At 46.0% G+C, this 20,387-nt stretch overlaps 1 protein-coding gene across 1 annotated transcript; it reads right to left on the bottom strand.

The window, feature by feature from the left end:
• Positions 1-394: 394 nt before the first annotated feature.
• On the bottom strand, positions 395-13,302 carry LOC135809607 (uncharacterized). Its single transcript, XM_065322992.1, has 6 exons — positions 12,878-13,302; positions 5,551-5,888; positions 4,050-4,122; positions 2,973-3,001; positions 1,719-1,949; positions 395-1,296 (listed from the first exon to the last, which is right to left on the bottom strand). The coding sequence occupies exons 1-6, from the start codon at positions 12,957-12,959 to the stop codon at positions 868-870; spliced, it is 1,182 nt and encodes a 393-aa protein (XP_065179064.1). The 5' UTR covers positions 12,960-13,302; the 3' UTR covers positions 395-867.
• Positions 13,303-20,387: the final 7,085 nt, after the last annotated feature.

The raw sequence follows: 20,387 nt of genomic DNA, 5'->3' as shown, positions 1-20,387 counted from the left end.
TTGGAGAAGTGTTGGAGCTAGGTGTCAAGTCGCCGAATGTCTCAGTACTCCTTGTCAGTTTTGTGCCATTTTGTCGCACTCGCTGACTGTATTATGTATAAGATCTGGTTACGTTGGTGGACAGTTAGTCATAACTCGTAACATTTTGTCCTTCTTCTTTTGACAATAGTATTAATACGTCTGATTTGGCCTCCTAGCTATGATAGGCGACGATTGGTGACTGAAACATGGCCAGCCGCCTGGGTTTTGACTTGGGCACCGGGAGTTGCTCGACTTGATCGCCTCTACTGAGTGCAGATGACCCACACCTTGATCTAGTGAGCTGCTGGCGTCGTGGGGATTTTCCAGTCAGATGTGAGGGTGTTTGAAAAGTGGAACGCTAGCACGATACATGTACAATTCCAAACTACTTTTTCTTTCGACTTGGCACCGCCGCGGGTAAATCGACTATGAACGGCGGGACGTATAAGCAGGACTGTGCTCGCCTGTACAACAGGAAGCATTGCTGCTGGATGCAGGCGAAATGAAAGACTATTACTAGCCGCAAGAAGTAAAGAAACCAAAAACAAAAAACGAATAAGTGGCAGCATTAACTTCTTGCTGCTAAAAAAATTCAGAATCGGTAACAGAATCGGTAACAGAGGCAAAGGAAAGTAGAGAGTTTGCAATTGTGGCGGTGAGAAGGCAAACGGCTCCGCAAGCGCCTGCCTCCAAGCCTTTCCTCCAATGGTGGCAAGAGAAGAAGCTACAATCAGTCATGTTACTGTATACATGTAGATCTACTAGTAAAATTAATGGAATGAGAGGGGTGGCGGATATGGAAAGCCCCGCACGAGTCACGACTGCTTTACAGCTAGCTACCGTTGCTCAGCGAACGTACAACTCAGCACGCTCCAATCCCACGTCTTCATTGTCTGTCTGCTCATCGGAGCAGAGTCGAATCTCCAAACTAGCGTCCGAACTGGTGGCGAGGCTGCGATGGAACCACAGAGGGGTTTCCCCTTGGCAGCACACACCAGTGTCGGAGCATGCTCCGGAACCGGTGAATGCATTGCGGTATTGGTGATACGCCAACTCTGTCGATCCACAATAGTAGTGGTTTCCCACGAATGCAGCAGGAGCATCGCCTCCGTAGCACGGGCACCTTACATTGGTATGGCTGTGTGTGGGCGAAAATCCCGCAGCATACGTCCAAACGTGCTCTCTGGGCGAGCCCTGAGTGATGGAGACGCCATCGGCGTAGGCTGCATTGATATTCAGCCCTTCAATATTCCAGAAAGCATCCAATGAACCAGCCTGGGAAGAACCCATAGAAAACATGTACAGATTGATTTTCGGATACCCCAGTACCTTACGAATAAGTGGCAGCAACTCAGGAGATAATACAGTGCAGTGAGATAACGGGATGCTTGCAATGTTGTCTCAGATATAAATCTTAGTACACCATTGTTTGGCTTTGGAGCGCAACTTCTATACTGGTTACTTTAAAACAATCAGTCTGACCTTCTTCTCTCTGAGAATGGACTGAATCGAGTCACACCGCAGTGCTGCTGCTCTGCTACTGTGTCTCCAACGGGGTTACATGTTGCCAATACTGCAATAGTAAACAAGCTGGAGAGCACAATCTTGGCATGACACTGTGACTAGGCATCTCGAGCAACGGCATGGCCTCTATAACTGTACCTCGGAATGATTATGTCTACATGTAATGCACTCACCCGATACGTCATGGCGTAACCCATCACTTCCGAATATGGTCCATGAGTGGCCATGAATCTAGCTGACTGGCATCCTCCACCTCCGCGAGTCCGATTATGTCTGGTGCACAGCGTCTTGTCATTGCCTGATTCTTGGTACCATAGATTTCCAGGGCAGAAACCCCGGACTCGTGGGTTGATGTTGGCCAGTCGCGTCCAGCCCCCTCCATTCCTTGTCATTTCACAGTACACCTGCGATGAATAACACGAGAATTATTATGAGATCTCACTACCTGTCACGTGATGTTTCTATCCAGTAGCAGTAACACCCACGCACTGAGACCACGATCCACCCCTAGACACTACAGGCGGGGCATGGTGGGATGGTCCAAGACCATTAACAGAGGGTAGATCTATCAGATTCAAGTCCTGCTTGGAAGCGGAAGGAATTTTGGGAACTCGTGGCCTGGGCACGAGGGAAACCTGGATGCAGCGGATGGGATTTTCGGTCTTTGACCAATTTGTGATGGGTCGGATCTACTCAACCCCCACCGCTTTTAGGAGCTGTATCTGCGTCTCGATGCTTGAGGCTGGTTGCGTTCCTGCGGATGCTATTTCATTCCTTGGTGCTGACCGCTTTAATGCGCTTCCCGAATCCCTTCGCACAAATCATATCCCCAATTCATTTCGCCAGGAACTTAACAATTTCATTCATCTTGGGCACCCTGTAAGAATACCTTAGGGTCTGTTCGGAATGCCCAAGTAAAATAATAAAATACAATACAAAATACAAATGCTGAATAGTAAATACTCAGTCTGACTGCTGGCATCTCACTCGAACCGTGAAAAAGCCCATCAGTGCCATCACCCTGATCTTTCCATTTTTTTGTTCTACAGTCAACCTTGAGAAGAAAGACCCCACACGATCGGGCATGAGAAAGATGTTGTTACTTGTGAGTTGGCGTTATTAGTCAGGTTAATTGAAACCAAAGTTACGTCCAATTCAAGGTAAAGAATTTGAGAGCACAATTCTCCACATACATGTACATTGAGTTCAGTCCATAAAGGGAGTATGCAGTAAAGTGGTTACTGGGTCTGAAGGTAGCGTCATTATTCGCGATTTGTTGTTATACGAGTGCCCGGGGGTTGGTGTTCACGCAGTTGGCTGTACTTGATCTACATGTACAGTGTACTTGAAGTACATGTGCAGTGTAAAAGGGTGAAGGTTATAAACTTATACTTCAAGTAAAACGACGAATCGAGAACACGACTTACCCGTTCATGCGGTCGAATCCAGTAGGACCCTGGGGCACGAAAAGAGGAAGACAAGTGACATTCTAACGTTAGTAACATTGAGCGCTGATCTTCGTTCTGCTTCCCACTGCGACTCGTTCCAGTTTTCGAAAGGTGTCGGGTAATGCTTCAGTCATCCTCTCTCTCTCTATGATATTCGCATTGCTGTAATTGGGCATACTTGCCCGTTTAAATCGCTAATTAAAAAAAAACACAACAATAATAACAACAACAACAACAACAACAACAACAACAACAACAACAACAACAACAACAACAACAACAACAACAACAACAACAACAACAACAACAACAACAACAACAACAACAACAACAACAACAACAACAACAACAACAACAGACTCAAAGAGTCATATTGCCGGTGTGATGAGGTCGGCCAGAGAGCGAGCGCATGTAGTGGAGGTGAGGTTCCTACATGTACAGCGTATAGGCTTTCTCCACAATAGTCATGATGTGGATAACGAGCGAGCATTACACCTACATCAGTATATGACTGTGAAGCACTATGTCGAGCATCACACCTACATCAGTACATGACTGTGAAGCAATATGTCGAGCATTGTCACCTGAAGCCTTCTTTCTGACACAGTTCGACGAAAGCGAAAACGGCTCTGCCCAATGGCCAGTGGCCCTGCCCAACGGCCAGTGGCCCTGCCCAACGCAACAACGTTCAATACATGTATTGATGATGATAATAATAATCAGCCATGCTGGCATAAATCCTCTCCAATTCGACAGCGAACTACATGTAACTACCGGTACATACCAGGTAGTTTTCTGCGCTAAAAATGTTCCATCGTAATGTGGGAGGTATTGATGGAAACCAGGCATTAGTCCCGGTGTTATGCTACTCCCTGATGGAAACTGCTGCGACGAATGCGCTCCAAATAATTCCTCTAACTTACTAGTCTAAGTGCTTCTTTATTTCCGCAATTGCAAAGTATTGAAAGAGAGAGATCAGCAGGGAGTACTAAAAAACCGGTTTTCAGCACTACCTGTTGATCACTCAAGGAATGAAAGAGAGTAGTAGTCAGTTACCAGAAGGAAGAGTGGAATTCAGCTGCTTGAGTTCCCTGCACGAGGCGACGGGATAGACATGATCACTGGTCTCCTGTATGCATGCACACGGGATAAAGCAGAATACACCCGATTGTAAAGTCGATCGCATACAAGCCATGCCAGTGGATCATGGAGGTGATAAGCACGTGCATGTACATGTGCCTGTTACGTAATGCACTAGAATGCGCAACACGATCCTCATTGCATGTAGTGGTTGAGTTGGGATCGGATCGGGATAATTATTATTTTTACTCCTGTTTCCAATGTTTCCTATGTTAGCATTATTTTAGTGTTAACTTGTAGTTGTAAGACATGAATCCTGGTGTCGCACAGTGATGCACACTATTGCCACCATTTTCACCGACTATTGGACACGGCGACGCCACACAACGCCAGCACAGCAAGCGATGCAAAAATAGGAAATTGCTGTGCTCAGAATGCTATTCAACTCATTGTTGGAGAAATAATTATGAGCAAGAACTGCGGGGGATTTTCTGAAAACAATTGTAGGTTTTTTAGAAGGGGTCGAGGGTTGGGAAAACCCACACCTTGCCAGGCCAACCTCTTCCAGCACTTGAAACGTTTGTTTAAAACAATAAAAATACGTGTACAGTACCATGTAGGGTCCGGCGGATTCTGCCGGCAGAAATATTGGCAGAATTCGGTACTTTTTCTTTTAAGTTTCATGCATGTTTGGTATGTGGATAAAGAAATGGAGCAGAATTCGAGGAATTGCCCGCCATAAGGTTTGTATGGTTCTACCAATTTCACTTCTTTTCGAGCAGAATCTGCCACCTTTTCGAGCAGAATCCGCCGGTCCCTAGCACCATGCCAGTGACCTGTATTGCGTACTAGCACTCAAGACCATCGTGGTTCATCATCAGACGACACGTTCTCGAACCTCGGAGTTACGAATATAAACTGACCGTGCTGTACTGTTTGAGGAAATGTATGTACATGTACATGACTGTATTGTATACCATGCTAGCCTATAGCCTATAGCCTATAGCCTATAGCCTACAGCGGGTATGGATCCACCACCAAAATTAATGGCAATGAGTTGGTGGTACGGTAAAACAGGTCCCAGCAGCATTCCAGGGATGCACGTAACGATCCACGGCACCGAGGTGCATGAACATCTATCCGGTCAATACAGGATTCCGCATTGTACACTGTACAGTGTACAGGGTCCGGCAAACACAGGTTTTACTCTACAGTCAACTTCGCTTATAACGACTGCGGATATAACGACAATTCGCTAATAACAACTGCGGATATAACGACAATTCGCGAATAACGACAGAATTTCCATGCCCAGAGCAAAGTCCCGTCTAACTGTAATACATACAATGAGATTTCAGGTATAACGACACTTCGCGAATAAGGACACCTTTTTGATGCCCTGCCGAGTGTCGTTATAAGCGAAGTTGACTGTACATGATTGTATTCTCCAAAGAGACAGACAGTCCTACACATGTACCGTGTTTGGAACCAGATCAATGACTTCATCCAGACGCTTAGTAGTCTTGCACTCGGTTGATTTCACCAGCGCCACCACCTTCTCTAGTGTGTCTTCGGCTGATGCACCGCTCTTGCGATCAGCTGAGATCACCTCCTGTACAACCTCGGACAGGGGTCGCCTTTGCAATGGCCGGGGCGAGGAGGTGCCTTGTTCCGGAGCAGGCAGTGTAGGACCAAGTGGGCCCGCTGGTGGAAGCGGAGGCAGTGTCGCAAACGTTTGATGGGGCTGGTCCGGTGGTGGAATGAAAGGCAACGGTGGATCAGGTTGGGTGCTGGTAGGTCGGAAGGCATCATGCTCTGTTTGGTGGATTAAAAAGAAGGCACATTGTCCATGCACTTGCTTTTAAAAGAGGCAATTTCACAGAAGCACCTTTCATTTAAAAAGACACTGTAGGCGAAGAATGTTTAAACAAAAGCCTGTTAAAGTGTTAGAAACACCAAGAGTGTGGTTATGTACTCTTGGAAACACTAACCATTGGTGCGGAGTTAGCAAAGGCTTGGATATACTGTAGAAGTTATTATTATTTCCTGATCTATCATGTAGTGTAATTGCTAACACATATGCCAACACTAGACGTTATACGGATTTGGAACCTACCTCTCTCGCAGAAGGTGCCCTCATACATGCGCACATGGCACTGTGACGCCGAGACTCATGGTCGGCAGAGTCCATGTATTTCATCAGCACAGCTATTAACTGGCATTGTGGATAGCGCCTACCCAGTCCAATGTACTTTTTGTCTTTCAACATGATTTGTTGGTTTGTGTTCTCTTTAAAAAAAATACCCAAGCATACACACACAGCCAACTTCATTGGGAGCAGTGGAATCGAGCGCGCAGACGCCATTGTTCAGGCATATCCCATGGTACTGCTCCCCACAGTGGAACTCTGCCAAACAGAGAGTACAATCATGATTAAATACCGGTAACTTGGCCAGCATCAGTTGGGAGTCGTGTGACCGTCGCCGGCAACATGCACATTCCAAATGCATGCGCACGTGGAATGTTCTCAAGTAGCAACAGGAAAACCGTCGTCGAGCCTTGCCCACATTCTAAGCAGCTTCGTACTAAAGGCATCAAGTGCACTCTACCTTTTGATGAAATCCTCATTGACGGAAAACCGGTCTTGAATGACGCTATCCAGCGTAAGCTCAAATCAAACAACTCCACATAGGGATCAGCGGGATCTCCTAAACGTCACATACCATCACCGTGTAAATTAACCGCAATACGCCTGTGCACCATTAACTGCTGCAGCATTTTAAACAAGCAAGCTGCAATACTACAATTAATCCTGTCAGAATCTATTGATATTGTCTGTTTGACAGAAACATGGCTAAACCCCAGCACACCAGATGCTGCTATCGCTATCCCAGGCTTCAGGTTGCATTGTTGTGACCGAGCCAGCACACCTCTGCCATGGTCCCAACTAGGTGGAGGTGGAGTTGCGCTATTTATTAAGGAAGAGTTCAGCTGCAGTATTCGCCCACAGCCTGGTAATAACAGCTGTGAAATGCAAATGATCGAAATAAAGCTTCCTGGAAGACCTCTCTTCGTGTCTGTATGGTACAGACCTCCACGGCAACCCATTGCCACAATTACGAGTTTGTTTAATCAGCTTTCTAATGTATTTGATGACCACAACTGTGTAGTGTTAGGTGACTTCAACGCAAGGAATTCTGCATGGAAAGACTCTGACGTCACTGACAGTAGCGGTAGAGCTTTGCAATCGGCGTTTGTGCAGTATGGATTCACTGTTATAAATAATGATGGCACACGTCCCAATTTGCGCAGTGGTTGCACTCCTTTACTTGACATCGTAGCAACCAATATTCCAGATATTGTCTCCTCAACCACCACTCTCCCACCCCTGTCAGACCACTGCCCCGTTATCGTTTCTCTTACACTATGTGCACCAGCACCACAGCGGACAACACTACTGCATCCAACAGTTGATTTCAATTGGCTTCGTGTCCTGATGGAAAGGGAACCATTTCTTGAGCGCCTCTACGGTTGTGAAACAGTTGATGCTTCTTGGAAAGCATGGGAATCCCATTTGTTAAACTTAGTTGAAAGGTCATCAACCTGGACGCGTAAGCATGATCAGCGAAAGCAGACTTGGTACACACCTGACCTGCGCCAGTTTCAACGGCGACAGAATAGGCTTTATCGTGCTTATCTGCGCAATCCACAATCAACTGAAGCAAAGGCAGCGTACTGTGTATCCAGGAACATTTATCGCAAGAAAATCCGTGCTGCCAGATCTGCCTTTCTAGATAGCACCGCTACCAGCATCTCGAATGGCTGCACGAAAGGTGGATATGTGTGGTGGAGGAGAGTGAAGGACTTCTGCAACATTTCATCCAGTAAACCATTGATACCAGATTTACAAGATGGCGATCGTCACACTAACACGCAATTAGAAAAGGTGGACCTCCTTGCACAGCATTTCGCCAACCAGTGTACGTTCCCACGAGAAGCAAATCAATTCCCTTGTTCACCTTCCTCCATAGATAAAGACGCTAGCGATACTCAGTTCCATTTGCCTACATTTTCACCAGGTCAAGTCCACTATGACCTCACACACCTTTCGTCTCGAAAATCCACTTCAAATAATCAAATTGTTCCGATTCTTCGTTCCATGGCTGATCTATTATGTGAGTCCTTGTCTTACTTGTTCAACTCTAGTCTATCCACATCACAATTTCCCACTGCATGGAAATCAGCAACGGTCATTCCTCTCTTCAAGGGCAAAGGCAGTGCCTCTCTGCCCACGAACTATAGACCAATTTCACTGCTTCATCCCATCAGCCGCCTCTTCGAATCCCGCATAGCCCATCATCTGAACAGCTATCTTCATCGGCACTGCATAATCTCGCCTAGTCAATTCGCCTACGTTCCTCAAAGATCAGCTACGGATCAACTCATTCATTCTTTTGACCTATCACATTGCCCGTCTCTCTGATAGAGGGCAGAAATTTGACTGTGCATTTCTAGACTCCCAGAAAGCTTTTGATAAAGTGCATCATCCCACGCTCCTGAGCCACATGAATTAGGAATACCTTCATGGCGCCAGAGGCACACGCCTGGTTTAGATCATATTGACCGTAGTCTAAGTGTGAAGCTCGATGCAACTCATTCATCCCAGTATACGCTAAACTGTGGTGTCCCCCAGGGTTCACACCTTGCACCTCCACTTTTTCTTTTGTATATCAATTCCCTTCCTGACATAGTTAACCATAGCTCACCCTTCCTTTTTGCTGATGATGTCACTCTTCTAAATGCTCATGATGTATCCCTCTCCTTAGATGAGAACCTATCCCACGCCCAGCAGGATCTCGCCAGCCGCCAGCATTGGGCACAGAAAATACATGGCAAATTCTCTCCTGAAAAAAAACCTTCATCTTGTCCAATTACAACATTCCTGAATCCTCCTCTGTGTCCATGGACAACGTTTTTAATCGGATCTGGGCGCTCCGCTAAGCATCTCGGTGTAGAGCTCAGTGTTGGTTTGAAGTTCCACGACCACTTCCACACCATCTCCAGGAAGTTCCAGCAACGTGTTAATGTTATGCTTCATGGGCCGCCATTTACCATCATCATACATTGCTCTCCTGTATACATGTAAGTCTTACGTACGTCCCGCAATTGAGTATGCCATTCCTGTCTGGTCCCTTAGGATCACATTTTTTTAAATTTTTTTACATCCGCTCAGTTAGAGTCCCTTGATGTACTCCAGGCTAAGGTTTGCCGGTGACTCCTGAGGTCTGCGAAAATAGACTTTGACAACTTCGAATCAAAATCGAATTTGAATAGATTGTGTCACTTGGAATCCCTGCAATTTCGCCGTATCTTCATTTCTCTGGTTGTTTTATTTTTAAAAGTACATCAATTTCCACCCCTTGACTTTGATTTTGTGTTTCTCATTTTGTTGCAATCACTACTTATCAATGCCGGTTCCTTTTTTTTCTTCTCCTCCCCTTCTCCCTTCCTTGCCGTTGTTGGCTAACACCCTCTCTCTTTGTATTGGCCGGTGTTCTCACTGTGCTATGAGATGCTGTAATAAATAAATAAATAAATAAATTTCCACCCAGACTATCTCTCTCGCTTTGCGATTACCATCTCACGTAGTGCCCGTAGGCCCAAAAAGCTCATTTTTAACTCAAATGGCCCCATTTTCTCATGTCTCTTCCTACAGAAAACTGGTGTACTTTGGAATTGTCTCCCACCCCGATTGACAACTTTAGATTCCCTAACAGAATTCAAGCGTCATTTACGTATTTGCATTGCAAAGTATCAGTTCGACTGCACTGGTATCCCTTTGATGCGCAATCATTGATTTACATGTACACTGCTTGTTCTTTCACTGTATCTTTTGTACAGCATCGCTCTTTTTCCGAACTCATTTTGCACATTTTCTCTTTTCCCAACTCCAATGTTCATTGTATATACACAAATAGGAGATCATCCCGATAGGCGTCAGCCTTTGGGTAATCCTGAAATAAAGATTATTATTATTATGAAGTCTGAAGAAAACGTTGAACGGTCTCTGCTTGGATGACGACTACACCATAGCTCAGCGGTTAGAGCATCGCTGGCTACAAGCGAGGGTCCCTGGTTCGAGTCCTGGTGGTGACAGTCAATTTTTTCTTCAGACTTTTCCCGTTTGTCTCTTTCCCTCAAAACCAGTCATTATTATTATTATTATTATTATTATTATTATTATTATTAGTGCAATTAGGAGTATAATCGATGCAGACATGGCCAGACAACAACGAGTTCATGGAATTTTTAAGGATTTTTATGTTATTCAAAATCGATTTTCGTGTTCCGCTCATCAGTGAATAGTATCGGAACTGAGGGTACTGTGTACAAAAATAGAACATTTTATAACAGCATAATTAATTAAAAGTGTGAACAACAAAGGAAGTGCTACAGCATTACATAATATTATTATTAAGTAAGTTCAGTGCTCATTGGAGGAGACAAATACACGTATAATTATAACGTAACCTTCACGTCAGTCAGGGAGGCAATTCTCACACAACCATCAGAAGCTATGCAGTTCTTGCAACTGGAGAAACTGACCTACCGTATTTCCTCGCTTAATAGACCCGGTCTTTTGTTTTTTGAAGAGGGTTAGACCCCCGGTCTCTTATTTGGGCATGGTCCATTATTTGAGCACGGTCCATTATTTGAGCACGGTCCACTATATTTTCATCGGCACATCGCTGGAAATGGTGGATTTTTAACACGTCATAATAATTATAGAACTTCTATATTATGACGTTTTAAAAATCCACCACTTCCAGCGATGTGCCGATGAAAATATAGTGGACGGTGCTCAAATAATGAAAGAAAGCACTAGCCACTACAAAAATTGTAGTTGCGCAACCTAAAATCGCGTCCTTTTTGATCCACCACGTGCTTTCTTAGTACGCATGCGCAAAGTGATGAACTCAAATAAGAGACCGGGTCGGGCATGGTCTACTATTTTTCCGTGAGGCCTCTAGCAGGGTCTACTATTTGAGCATGGTCTATTATTCGAGCATGGTCCATTAATCGAGGAAATACGGTAAGTTTCTACTACATGTACACTGTTACTTTCAAAGACATTTTCATTATTATGACTTGTAGTTACCGAAAGTAATTCGCACCCAAAAACTGGCGGGTAAAAAACCGTCTCGACTGTTTTTTAGGCAGTGACGGAGAAAATAAAGGAGGAAAGTAATTCGCACCACAAACTGGTGGGTAAAAAATCGTCCCGACTGTTTTTTATGCAGTGACGGAGAAAGTAAAAGGAGAAAGAAAAGAAGAAGAAAAAAAGGAAGCGACTGCCACTGTGGACTGCCTGTGGACTGCCTGGGTTTGAGCGAAAATGGTGAAGGCTAAAAAGCTCTTCAGAGCGGGAGCAGGCCAGCTTTCAGTGTAGTGCAATATGGACGAGACTATTGTAGTGAAGATGTGGACGAGACTGTTGTAGTGAAGTTGTGTTGTTGTGGCGTCGTGCAGTTAAAACAGCGGCCAGTCACGCCAAGCCTTCTCTCGTCGCCTCAGCCAGATAACGTAGCTGGAATTTAGTGCTGCGTTTCTGCAGTTTCTTCTTAACTGGCGATGTTTTTCCTTACAACAGCCCAATGCTCGTGCGAAACCGTCCAGGCTGCTGGAAATAGCTCCTCTCTCCCCCACCTCCGCTGTGAGGGCTCGACTTCCCAGCCATTCTTCATACACTCCTGTTTGAGGTGGCGATACCGTGACAGTTTCTTCTCCCTGGACTGGAGGATGCGGTCTTCGCTACATACCGTAAGTTCCAGCCAAAGCACCCTTCTCAATTTCTTCGAGAAGAGAGCTATGTCTGGACGGCACGTGGTAGGTGCAATAAAGTGTGGGAATACTAGCCTCTCGTCCAAATCTGATAGAAGCTGCCAATCATGTGATCCCGATAAAAAGCCATCGCTCAGACCTTTCCGCTGAGGCAACTTCCCGGGGGGGGGGGGGGGTGAATGTTTTGACCCGGTTTACAGAAGGTAATGTATGTAACGTTAGTAGGAGTTTGCTCGGTATTCTTAGTGCTGGATGATGACGACTTTTGCTTTGCTGATATTACTTCTGTTAGCCAGTTACTTGTAGAACATCAGTACCGTCGGTCAGTGTCGTGCAATGTTATCGCATGAGCCGAGTGTTTAGTAACTGGTGGTGTTAGTGGACATTCTACTTTATACTAGTGTAACTTGTAGTTCCTTGGTCCTTTTTACTTTTTACTTTTTTTGTAGATATTACTTCTGTAATGAAATTTCCTGATGTGTTTGAGGACGTTGTCATGGCGCCACGTGTACCTTCCTTGATGGAGTGAGGAAGGGCATGCGGTGAGAATGTGCCTGAATGTTGATGTACGCTGACAAAGAGGGCAACTCTGGTCCACAACAGAGTTGCTCCATCGTCTCAGATTGTCGGGCGAAGGCAGAGTATTGAGTATCGAGCTCATTTGGAAGGATGTCGTTCTTCCATTGCCCTCGTATAACAGTTTGCGCCATCGACGGCCGGGGTATTTATTATTAATTTTATTATACTGGAATTCGGCCACACATGTAGTACAAAGGTGTACTTCGAAGTAGGGTTGTTTGTACTGTTTGATTTGCACTTCGCTGCACCAGATACTACAACATACATGTGCAGCTAGCACAGACATTTCTGTCTTCTATGACTATGAGTTCTAAATCATTTTCAACGGCATGCCGCGCTAGATTCACTATACTACAGTAGTAGATAAAGAAATGCCAGCTTACCGGCCATCGGAATGGATACAGCCTCAGCACCCAGTAGCGTTGCCACTGCGAGGGCCACAACGCCAAGGCAGTAACACCCCATCCTAGCTCGCCTGTACCGTACTGTAGTGTAGGAATGACTTGGCCGCAACTCGAGACTGATGCCTAGTGATGGTCAGCTAGAGTCAGTAGAGAGGCACAGAGATACTACACGTACTGTACATTTCTTTGAGAACAAAAAAACTTAGAAGTAGGGAGGCTTCGGAATAGTGTGTTCTATTTGCCACAGAGCATAAGCTTGGACTGCAAATGAGGAATGATGGGTTCGTTCCAGTTAGTCTGGCTTTAATATTCTCTTGAATTATATCACCAAGATGACTCGGTTCTTCTCTGTTTGAATCCTTGGTGACATGGTGCCGAAACTATTCTCATTGTTTGTCCTCTCTACAATTGTAGCTTCGAGATCAAGCAAGTTCGTCTCAAGATCATCTCCAGCTCAAGATCAGCTCAAGTGCAAGATCTCAAGCTATCTCAAGGCATGTTACCCAAGAGTATCCTCTATTGGCAATGATGAGCCGGTAACCGATAATGCATAACATTTTATTTATGGGTTTACAAAAGTCAAGGGCCGACAACTCAAGGCCACACAACTCAAGGGCCATCTACTCAAGACCAGACAACTCAAGGGCCGACAATTCAAGGCCAGACAACTCAAGGGCCAACAAGTTCTAGGGTCCAGCATTGCCAGTAGTATAGGGGGAGGGGGTTCTGGCTCACCCTCCAGGTGAGCCAAAATCGACTTTCTCGATCGGCCCTTCGGGCCTCCCTCTCAAGCCTCCCCCTCCCCCTATACTACTGTATTAGAGGATAGACACTCCAAGTACTAATGTTACAACCCCAAGTACTAATTTTACAACTCCAAGTCCTAATTTTACCACTCCAACCACTGATCCCATGTTGGCTCAACCCAATTCCAGAAAAGTGAGCCAACTTGCTCCCTCCGAGAAATCAGACCGAAATCGGAAGTGAGCCAACTTGAGCTTTTTCACTTACCCAATCTTGGCTCACTTCGAGGACTGATGTGGATCGGTTCCTGAGCCAACTTCGGATGGTTCAGCTTTGGATGATTCACCACCATCAATCGGTAACTCATACCTATTTTCCATCTCATCATCAACAATATATTTCCCATCTTCTAGCTCTCGTGATATCTTTTCAGCATACTCAACTGTTTCCTGTTTTAGTTTTGCTAAGGGATGGCTCATTTCCTCATATATCTTTTCAGCACACTCAACTGTTCTCTGTTTTAGTTTTGCTAAGGAATGGGTCATTTCCGCATACAGTATATCTTTTCTTGTTTTTCAGCAGCGTTTTTTGTAATTGGGGGTCTCCATCCTGAGTTGAGTACTGCTCTCACCTCATCAAGGGTTTCTTTTGTGGGTATGAAAGTTGTATTTTTCACCCACCTCATGTGAAAATGATCAGGTGAAAAATACAACTTTCATACCACTAAAACATCCATTTTCGGCGAATTCAGCACGAAATTTATAAATTCGGTGCAATTATCGGCGATTTCTTGACAGCCATTGATTTCAGCGTCTTTTCCTGCTGACCGTTTTCGGAAATGCCTAAAGTAGCAGTCATCTTTCGCAGATAATGGCTACAGAAATAGTATTTGCATGCTGTTGAGGCACTAAAACATCGATTTTCGGCGAATTCAGTGTGAACATTGCGTATTCGGCGAAAAGATCGGTGATGTCTTCAAAACCACTGTTTTCGGCCAATTTTTCGGCCGGCCGATTTGGGAATTGCTGCCTATTGCTGAAGCATTATAATCAGCATTATAACTTTTATAAGGTAGTTTTTGGAGCATTATGATTAGCATTATATGAACATTTTCGGAGCATTATCCGCTGGACCCTACCCGGGAACCCCCCAAATGTTCCAAACAAGCAACGTTTTTGGGCATATTTTGGTAGGGCGCACGATGGGTCCAGCGGATAATGCCGGCATTATATTCGGCATTATACGACTATCCGAGCATCAGAGCATTATGGAGCATTAGAAAGGAACAAAACGAGCATTATGTGAGGTTTGAGTGGCATAACGAGTTTCATAGTGGATAATATCGGGAAATCCCAGGTTTTTGGTAGCAATCGGCGGCTACAATCATGATCATGAGATGTCGTCTGATGATTGGTTTTTGCCATGGAACTCTGAGTAACAACGAAACAGCCCAATTTTACTCCTTTTGTGTACCTCTTGCGTACTACGCTCCGCCCAGTCCGGGCGTTTGAGCACTATGCATTGTACCGGCGCATGACTTTGTGCTTGTGAAGACACGTAACACCTTTAGCACTAACGCTACATAACTGTTGCTACATAAAACGCTATGATTGTAGCGATGTGGTCAGGTAAATGCATACAAGCCATTTGTGAAGCATGCCCAACCGAGGCCGATGCAGTTCAAGTGACACAAACCCGGAGAAAATATTTACGAGGTTTCTTTTACTTTTAGAATAATGGAGAGCTACGGAGGAGACATACGCGAAGTGAATATCAAACAGACGAAGAAGAATTTTCTAGTTGTGCGAGAGGCTGGCGATAGCATCTCTAGCGATACTGAAGTAGACACTGATGCATTGCTAAATTTGGACCAGGATGAAGGAGCGGCTATAAACAGAAAGAGCTCGTTCCAAAAGAACTGCCTTTGCCGAGTCCAGATCAGGAGGCTCGAAAAGAACTAGAATTTGCCATGGACTCAGTACCAAGTCGATTGCTCTGCAGCGCCTGTCTTACTTTCCTGATGAAGTACGTACAGTTTGTTGTTGACGGTTGTAATGCCAGGCCTACAGTCAAATGCTATCAAAAAGGAAAAGTATTGTGGCAAGCCATACATGTACGTCTACCCACCATCTCAAGGAGAAGATGAGAGCGCAAGCAAAGGATGTAGAGTGGCAAAATAACTTCTGACCACGTGTTTTCAGGATTTCGGCAAATGGGAGGGCTCTCCATCTGAGACCGGATCTCAGGAGCTGGCCTCACGTCTGGTGTTTCAGATGAAGACATTATTCACAGAGTGGATGCAGTGACAGCTTGTCTGCAGGCAGGAATACTATTTGCCAAGATAAACTTCATCCCAACAATGAATGACTACCTGCAGTAATGGTTTCATCTCTCACTACATGGATAATCCCGGGAAAGATTTGATACACCGACTATTCTGCCACAACCCTGCATCAAAGTTGGAATGGAGAGCAATCAATGGAGAAGCGAACATATCTTATAGTGCCAAGAAGTGGTGGAGCTCGTGAGAGATAAGGTGGCAACTTCAGATGCAGATCGACGATATGCATAATTTTCTGGAAGTTTGACAATGTGCAGACTTTCTTCCATTTTTGTCCCAAACCAAGAGCATTATATCCCTTGCTGAAGCATTATAATCAGCATTATAGGGCAGTTTTTGGAGCATCATGGTTAGCATTATACGAATATTTTCGGAGCATTATCCGCTGGACCCTAGCGCACGATCGATCTGGCAAGAATGCAAAACTTAAACAGATCGTAACTCAGTCAAATCTAGCTCAAATCCAACGATCCAAATATCCAGGTCGAATAGACAACTCTCAGCTGTCGGTTGAAACTATTTGCGACGCGCTGCGAGCAGTGTCTCTTGAGATAAATCGTTCGTAAGTCGAGCCGCGATCTCGCGATTTCAAAAGCGCAGTGTGAGTCGAGTATCGAGATTTTGAGACTTTTCGTCACGCTGACTTGCTCGAATTTGCAGGGGCTTCACTTGTGATATTTTCAAGAGTACACCGCAAAGAAATCGAAACTCTATCAAGAAAAACGAAATCGCTGGAGCAGGACGCGTTTGAGCCTTTGGCCCAGTTTGATACATTTTTTCGCACCATCGCTGCACTCTCTCGCTATAGCCTAAAGCGCTGGATATTTACATGGCTGTTTTTTTTTTTTTGTTTTTTTTACAAAGACCACTTAATGCCAAACATGAGATGCAGCTAGGGGAAGCACGCACAACCTGAATCGTGGCAGTGGTGGTGAGGTTTAGGGAGCTCCGCCGACCTAGGGTCTCGACTTCATAGCCACCTAGACGCACCAAGAGTGGGTGGGGAGGGAGAGAGAGAGAGAGAGAGAGAGAGAGAGAGAGAGAGAGAGAGAGAGAGAGAGAGAGAGAGAGAGAGAGAGAGAGAGAGAGCGAGAGAGAGAGAGAGAGAGAGAGAGAGAGAGAGAGAGAGAGAGAGCGGAGAGAGAGAGAGAGAGAGAAGAGAGAGAGAGAGAGAGTGAGAGAGAGAGAGAGCGAGAGAGAGAGAGAGCGAGAGAGAGAGAGAGCGAGAGAGAGAGAGCGAGAGAGAGAGAGCGAGAGAGCGAGAGAGAGAGAGAGAGAATAAGAGAGCAAGAGAGAGAGCAGAGAGAGAGAGAGAGAGAGAGAGAGAGAGAGAGAGAGAGAGAGAGAGAGAGAGAGAGAGAGAGAGAGAGAGAGAGAGAGAGAGAGAGAGAGAGAGAGAGAGAGAGAGAGAGAGAGGGAGGGAGGGAGAGAGAGGTTGCGAAATTGTTTAAGTAAAATAAAAGGAACATTGAAAATATGAGATGATTGGTGAGGTGACTGCAGCCTCAGCTATTTGGCCAGCAAAGTCATAATTGTTACAGTAGGCCAGCTATTACATGAACAAGGGAACTACTGTGCCGCAACATAGAGCGAGGGAGAGTATATAAGCTAGCGAAAAAACTTCAATAAAGACACTGTCTCAGACGCGGTGTGTGCACTACGGCTGAGGTGGGTGTGAGAGGTCTGCTAGAGGCTCTCAGTCGCCCAGCTCCAGTGGTGCAGCTGGAGGTGACGGTGGACACGGCACTTAAAGGCTTGCAGGCCCTCCAGGTGTGGGGGTCTCAGCAGTATGCTTTGGGGCAGAGCATTCCATGTCTGCACAGCGCTGGCAGGAAATGCGCGAAGACAGCTGTTTCGGGTGCGTGCTGGCAGGTTAGTAGATAGCTGGTGTGGGTGCGTAGGCTGAGCAGACACGCGGGTGGGCTGTATGTCCTGAGGTCGACGTTGGGCACCAGGGGGGAGGATCTTCTTTAGCGGGCTGTCCGCATCTAGGCAGAATAGCTTGTACAAGTATGCAAGCGAGGCCACTGTCCGCCGCAGAGATAGACTAGGGAGCCAGGAGCCCGATCCAATGATGTGGATGGCTCGTCGCTGGATCTGGTCTAGCTTGGCCAAGTGTGAGGGTGGCGCACCAAGCCAGACCAGGGGACAGTACTCCAGCACAGGTCGGACAAACCCATTGTAGGCTCGGAGTCGGCCAGGGGGCTCTAGGATAGCAGAGGCCTTCCGCAGGAAGCCTAGGCGTTGCTGTGCTCTGGAGCGGATCGTGCGGATGTGCTGCGCATATGTCAGCTGGGAGTCAAAGGTGACGCCCAGGAGCTTCAGGTGGCCTGCCTCGCTGACTGGCGTAGCGTCGAAAGTGGTTCTCGGGAGCTGCCAAGGCTGGCGATGATGTGCGATTGTCATGGCTTGGGTCTTGGAGGGCTCAAACTTGATCTTCCACTCCACGCCCCAGCGAAACAGTGCATCCACACCCTGTTGCATGATAGCAGAGCTGCCAGGTATGGACACTCTTGAGGTGATGAAGTTGAAGAGCGTAGTGTCATCGGCATATGCTGCGAGGTCCATTCCAGGAGGGAGATGGTCCTCGGCGTCATTTGTGTACAGGATGAACAGTGTCGGTCCCAGGATGCTGCCCTGGGGGACGCCAGCTCTCACCGGGTAGGGCTGAGATAGCTCCCCACCAACAGCTGCGGTTAGGTTCCGGTTGCTCAAGTAGTCGCGGAGCCAGCCAAGCAGGTGACCAGCTATACTGTGTCCTGGCTATCTTGGTCGACCTCATTCTCTCCCGGGTATCTTTCCACTTCCAGGAAGCCTAAGGGCCGTTTCACACGAAGTATACATGGCTTTTCACAAATGGGCGTTCTAGGCACAGTACACAGCGCGTGATTTCACACGAGTGTCGCAACATGCTTTTCAAGCAGCAGTTGCCATGGCAGTTTTGACCTGCCTCGCACAGAAGTCGTAAAATACGGAATCCGCACGCGAACGCGGGAGTTTTGAACACAAAATAATAATAATTATTATTAGTTTGGCAAGGAGATTTTCTCTCCCTGATTCTCGTTTTCTTTGATCGCCACAAGGAGAGAAAGATGAACGGACGAGAGAGGTTGCAAAGGATGGCGAGGCGTAGAAGGACTGCATTGCCCTCGCTTGTTCAAGGTGTAATTTCAAGTTTTTCTCTGGATTCAACCATCCTGAGCGGAACGCAGCATTGAGTTTCTCGGCGATCTCCCTTTCCCTCACAATACGCTTCACCATCTGGCCACTTTTTGACTTTTGATAGTCGGCCCACAACTCAATAAGTCTAGCCTCCAGGTCATCAGAGAATATTTGGCGAGGCATTGTGATTTTGTCCGAAACGGAAGGCACAACCAGCAACCAGCAATGAAAGCAAACAGAAGCAAAAAAAGCAAACACGACGACAGATCACAATGCAAGGAAAACGAAGTTTGTCAGTAGAACGCTGGGTATATCCTGCTTTCTACACCCCTCCTGGTCTTGCTGAAAACGTACACGATGCGTTTCACATTTCGCGCCAAACGTGCTCCATCTCCTAGGGAACATAACCGGAAACGTGACATGTACGCGATTTTGTACCTCGTGTGAAACGGCCCTAAGATAGTGAAGATTGAGTGAGTTGAACTGACGTTATGAGCCAAAGAACACGAAAAAATGCATAATTTGAAAATTTCCTAGGGCTCTTTTTCAATAGAAAGTGTTTTAAAAACGAGTCATTGTTTGCGATTTGGTTGGAAACCCCCCTATTGTAGATCTAGAGGTGACCCTGTGTACGCGTCTGGACAGTACAGATGTTCTACAACTAACTGGCTATCAGCTCTAGCACTGAGTCTATGATTATTTTCCTTCGTCGCCCCAAATGTCCCCCGGGCTACAATTTACCTGACTGATACCCTGTTTTAGCCCTTTCCCAAAGATGCTCGCCACTTTTTTCGCAACTTTTCGTTGTTTAGGACGAAATCGCAACATTCTCAACTTCCTTCATTTTCGCGAACTATTTCGCAACCTTTCTGCAACCTTGGCGCCCCATGGTATGGCCTCAAAAGGTCAAGTCACCGACTACATGTCGGACAAATGCATACTCGTACTCGCTCATTTCTCGCCTGCCTTCAGACTGATTTCAGAGAAACAGTAGATCAACGGTAGTTATCATACTTATGATAATGTACATTCCCTTTTGCTTGCATTGGAATGATGTACATGTACATGTAGATGTACATGTAGGATACATGCAACAGGCTACTGGCACTGTGTAAAGTGGTGGTTCACCGCAGGAAGGGGTGTAGATCTAAGAGTTTGCTGTCACTGCACTTCTGCTATTTCTGCTCCCTTCTTTTGTAGGTTTTTGTGCAAGAACTCTCCAATTTTAGGTTGCGAAATTAG

Source organism: Sycon ciliatum, chromosome 2 (assembly GCF_964019385.1).
Source record: "Sycon ciliatum chromosome 2, ocSycCili1.1, whole genome shotgun sequence".
Lineage (NCBI taxonomy): Eukaryota > Metazoa > Porifera > Calcarea > Leucosolenida > Sycettidae > Sycon > Sycon ciliatum.
The sequence above is the reverse complement of the archived record's forward strand: the minus strand, read 5'-3'. Positions and strand labels throughout refer to the sequence as shown.

What these genes read in the sequence shown, in the direction of transcription:
- LOC135809607 (XM_065322992.1), bottom strand. Translation starts at nt 12,959, where the DNA reads ATGGGGTGTTACTGCCTTGGCGTTGTGGCCCTCGCAGTGGCAACGCTA. An exon ending in GAATTCCACTCTTCCTTCTG is followed by an intron (nt 3,002 to 4,049) that starts GTAACTGACTAC and finishes TTCGTGCCCCAG; the next exon opens with GGTCCTACTGGATTCGACCG. An exon ending in GTTACGCCATGACGTATCGG is followed by an intron (nt 1,297 to 1,718) that starts GTGAGTGCATTA and finishes GGTTCTTCCCAG; the next exon opens with GCTGGTTCATTGGATGCTTT.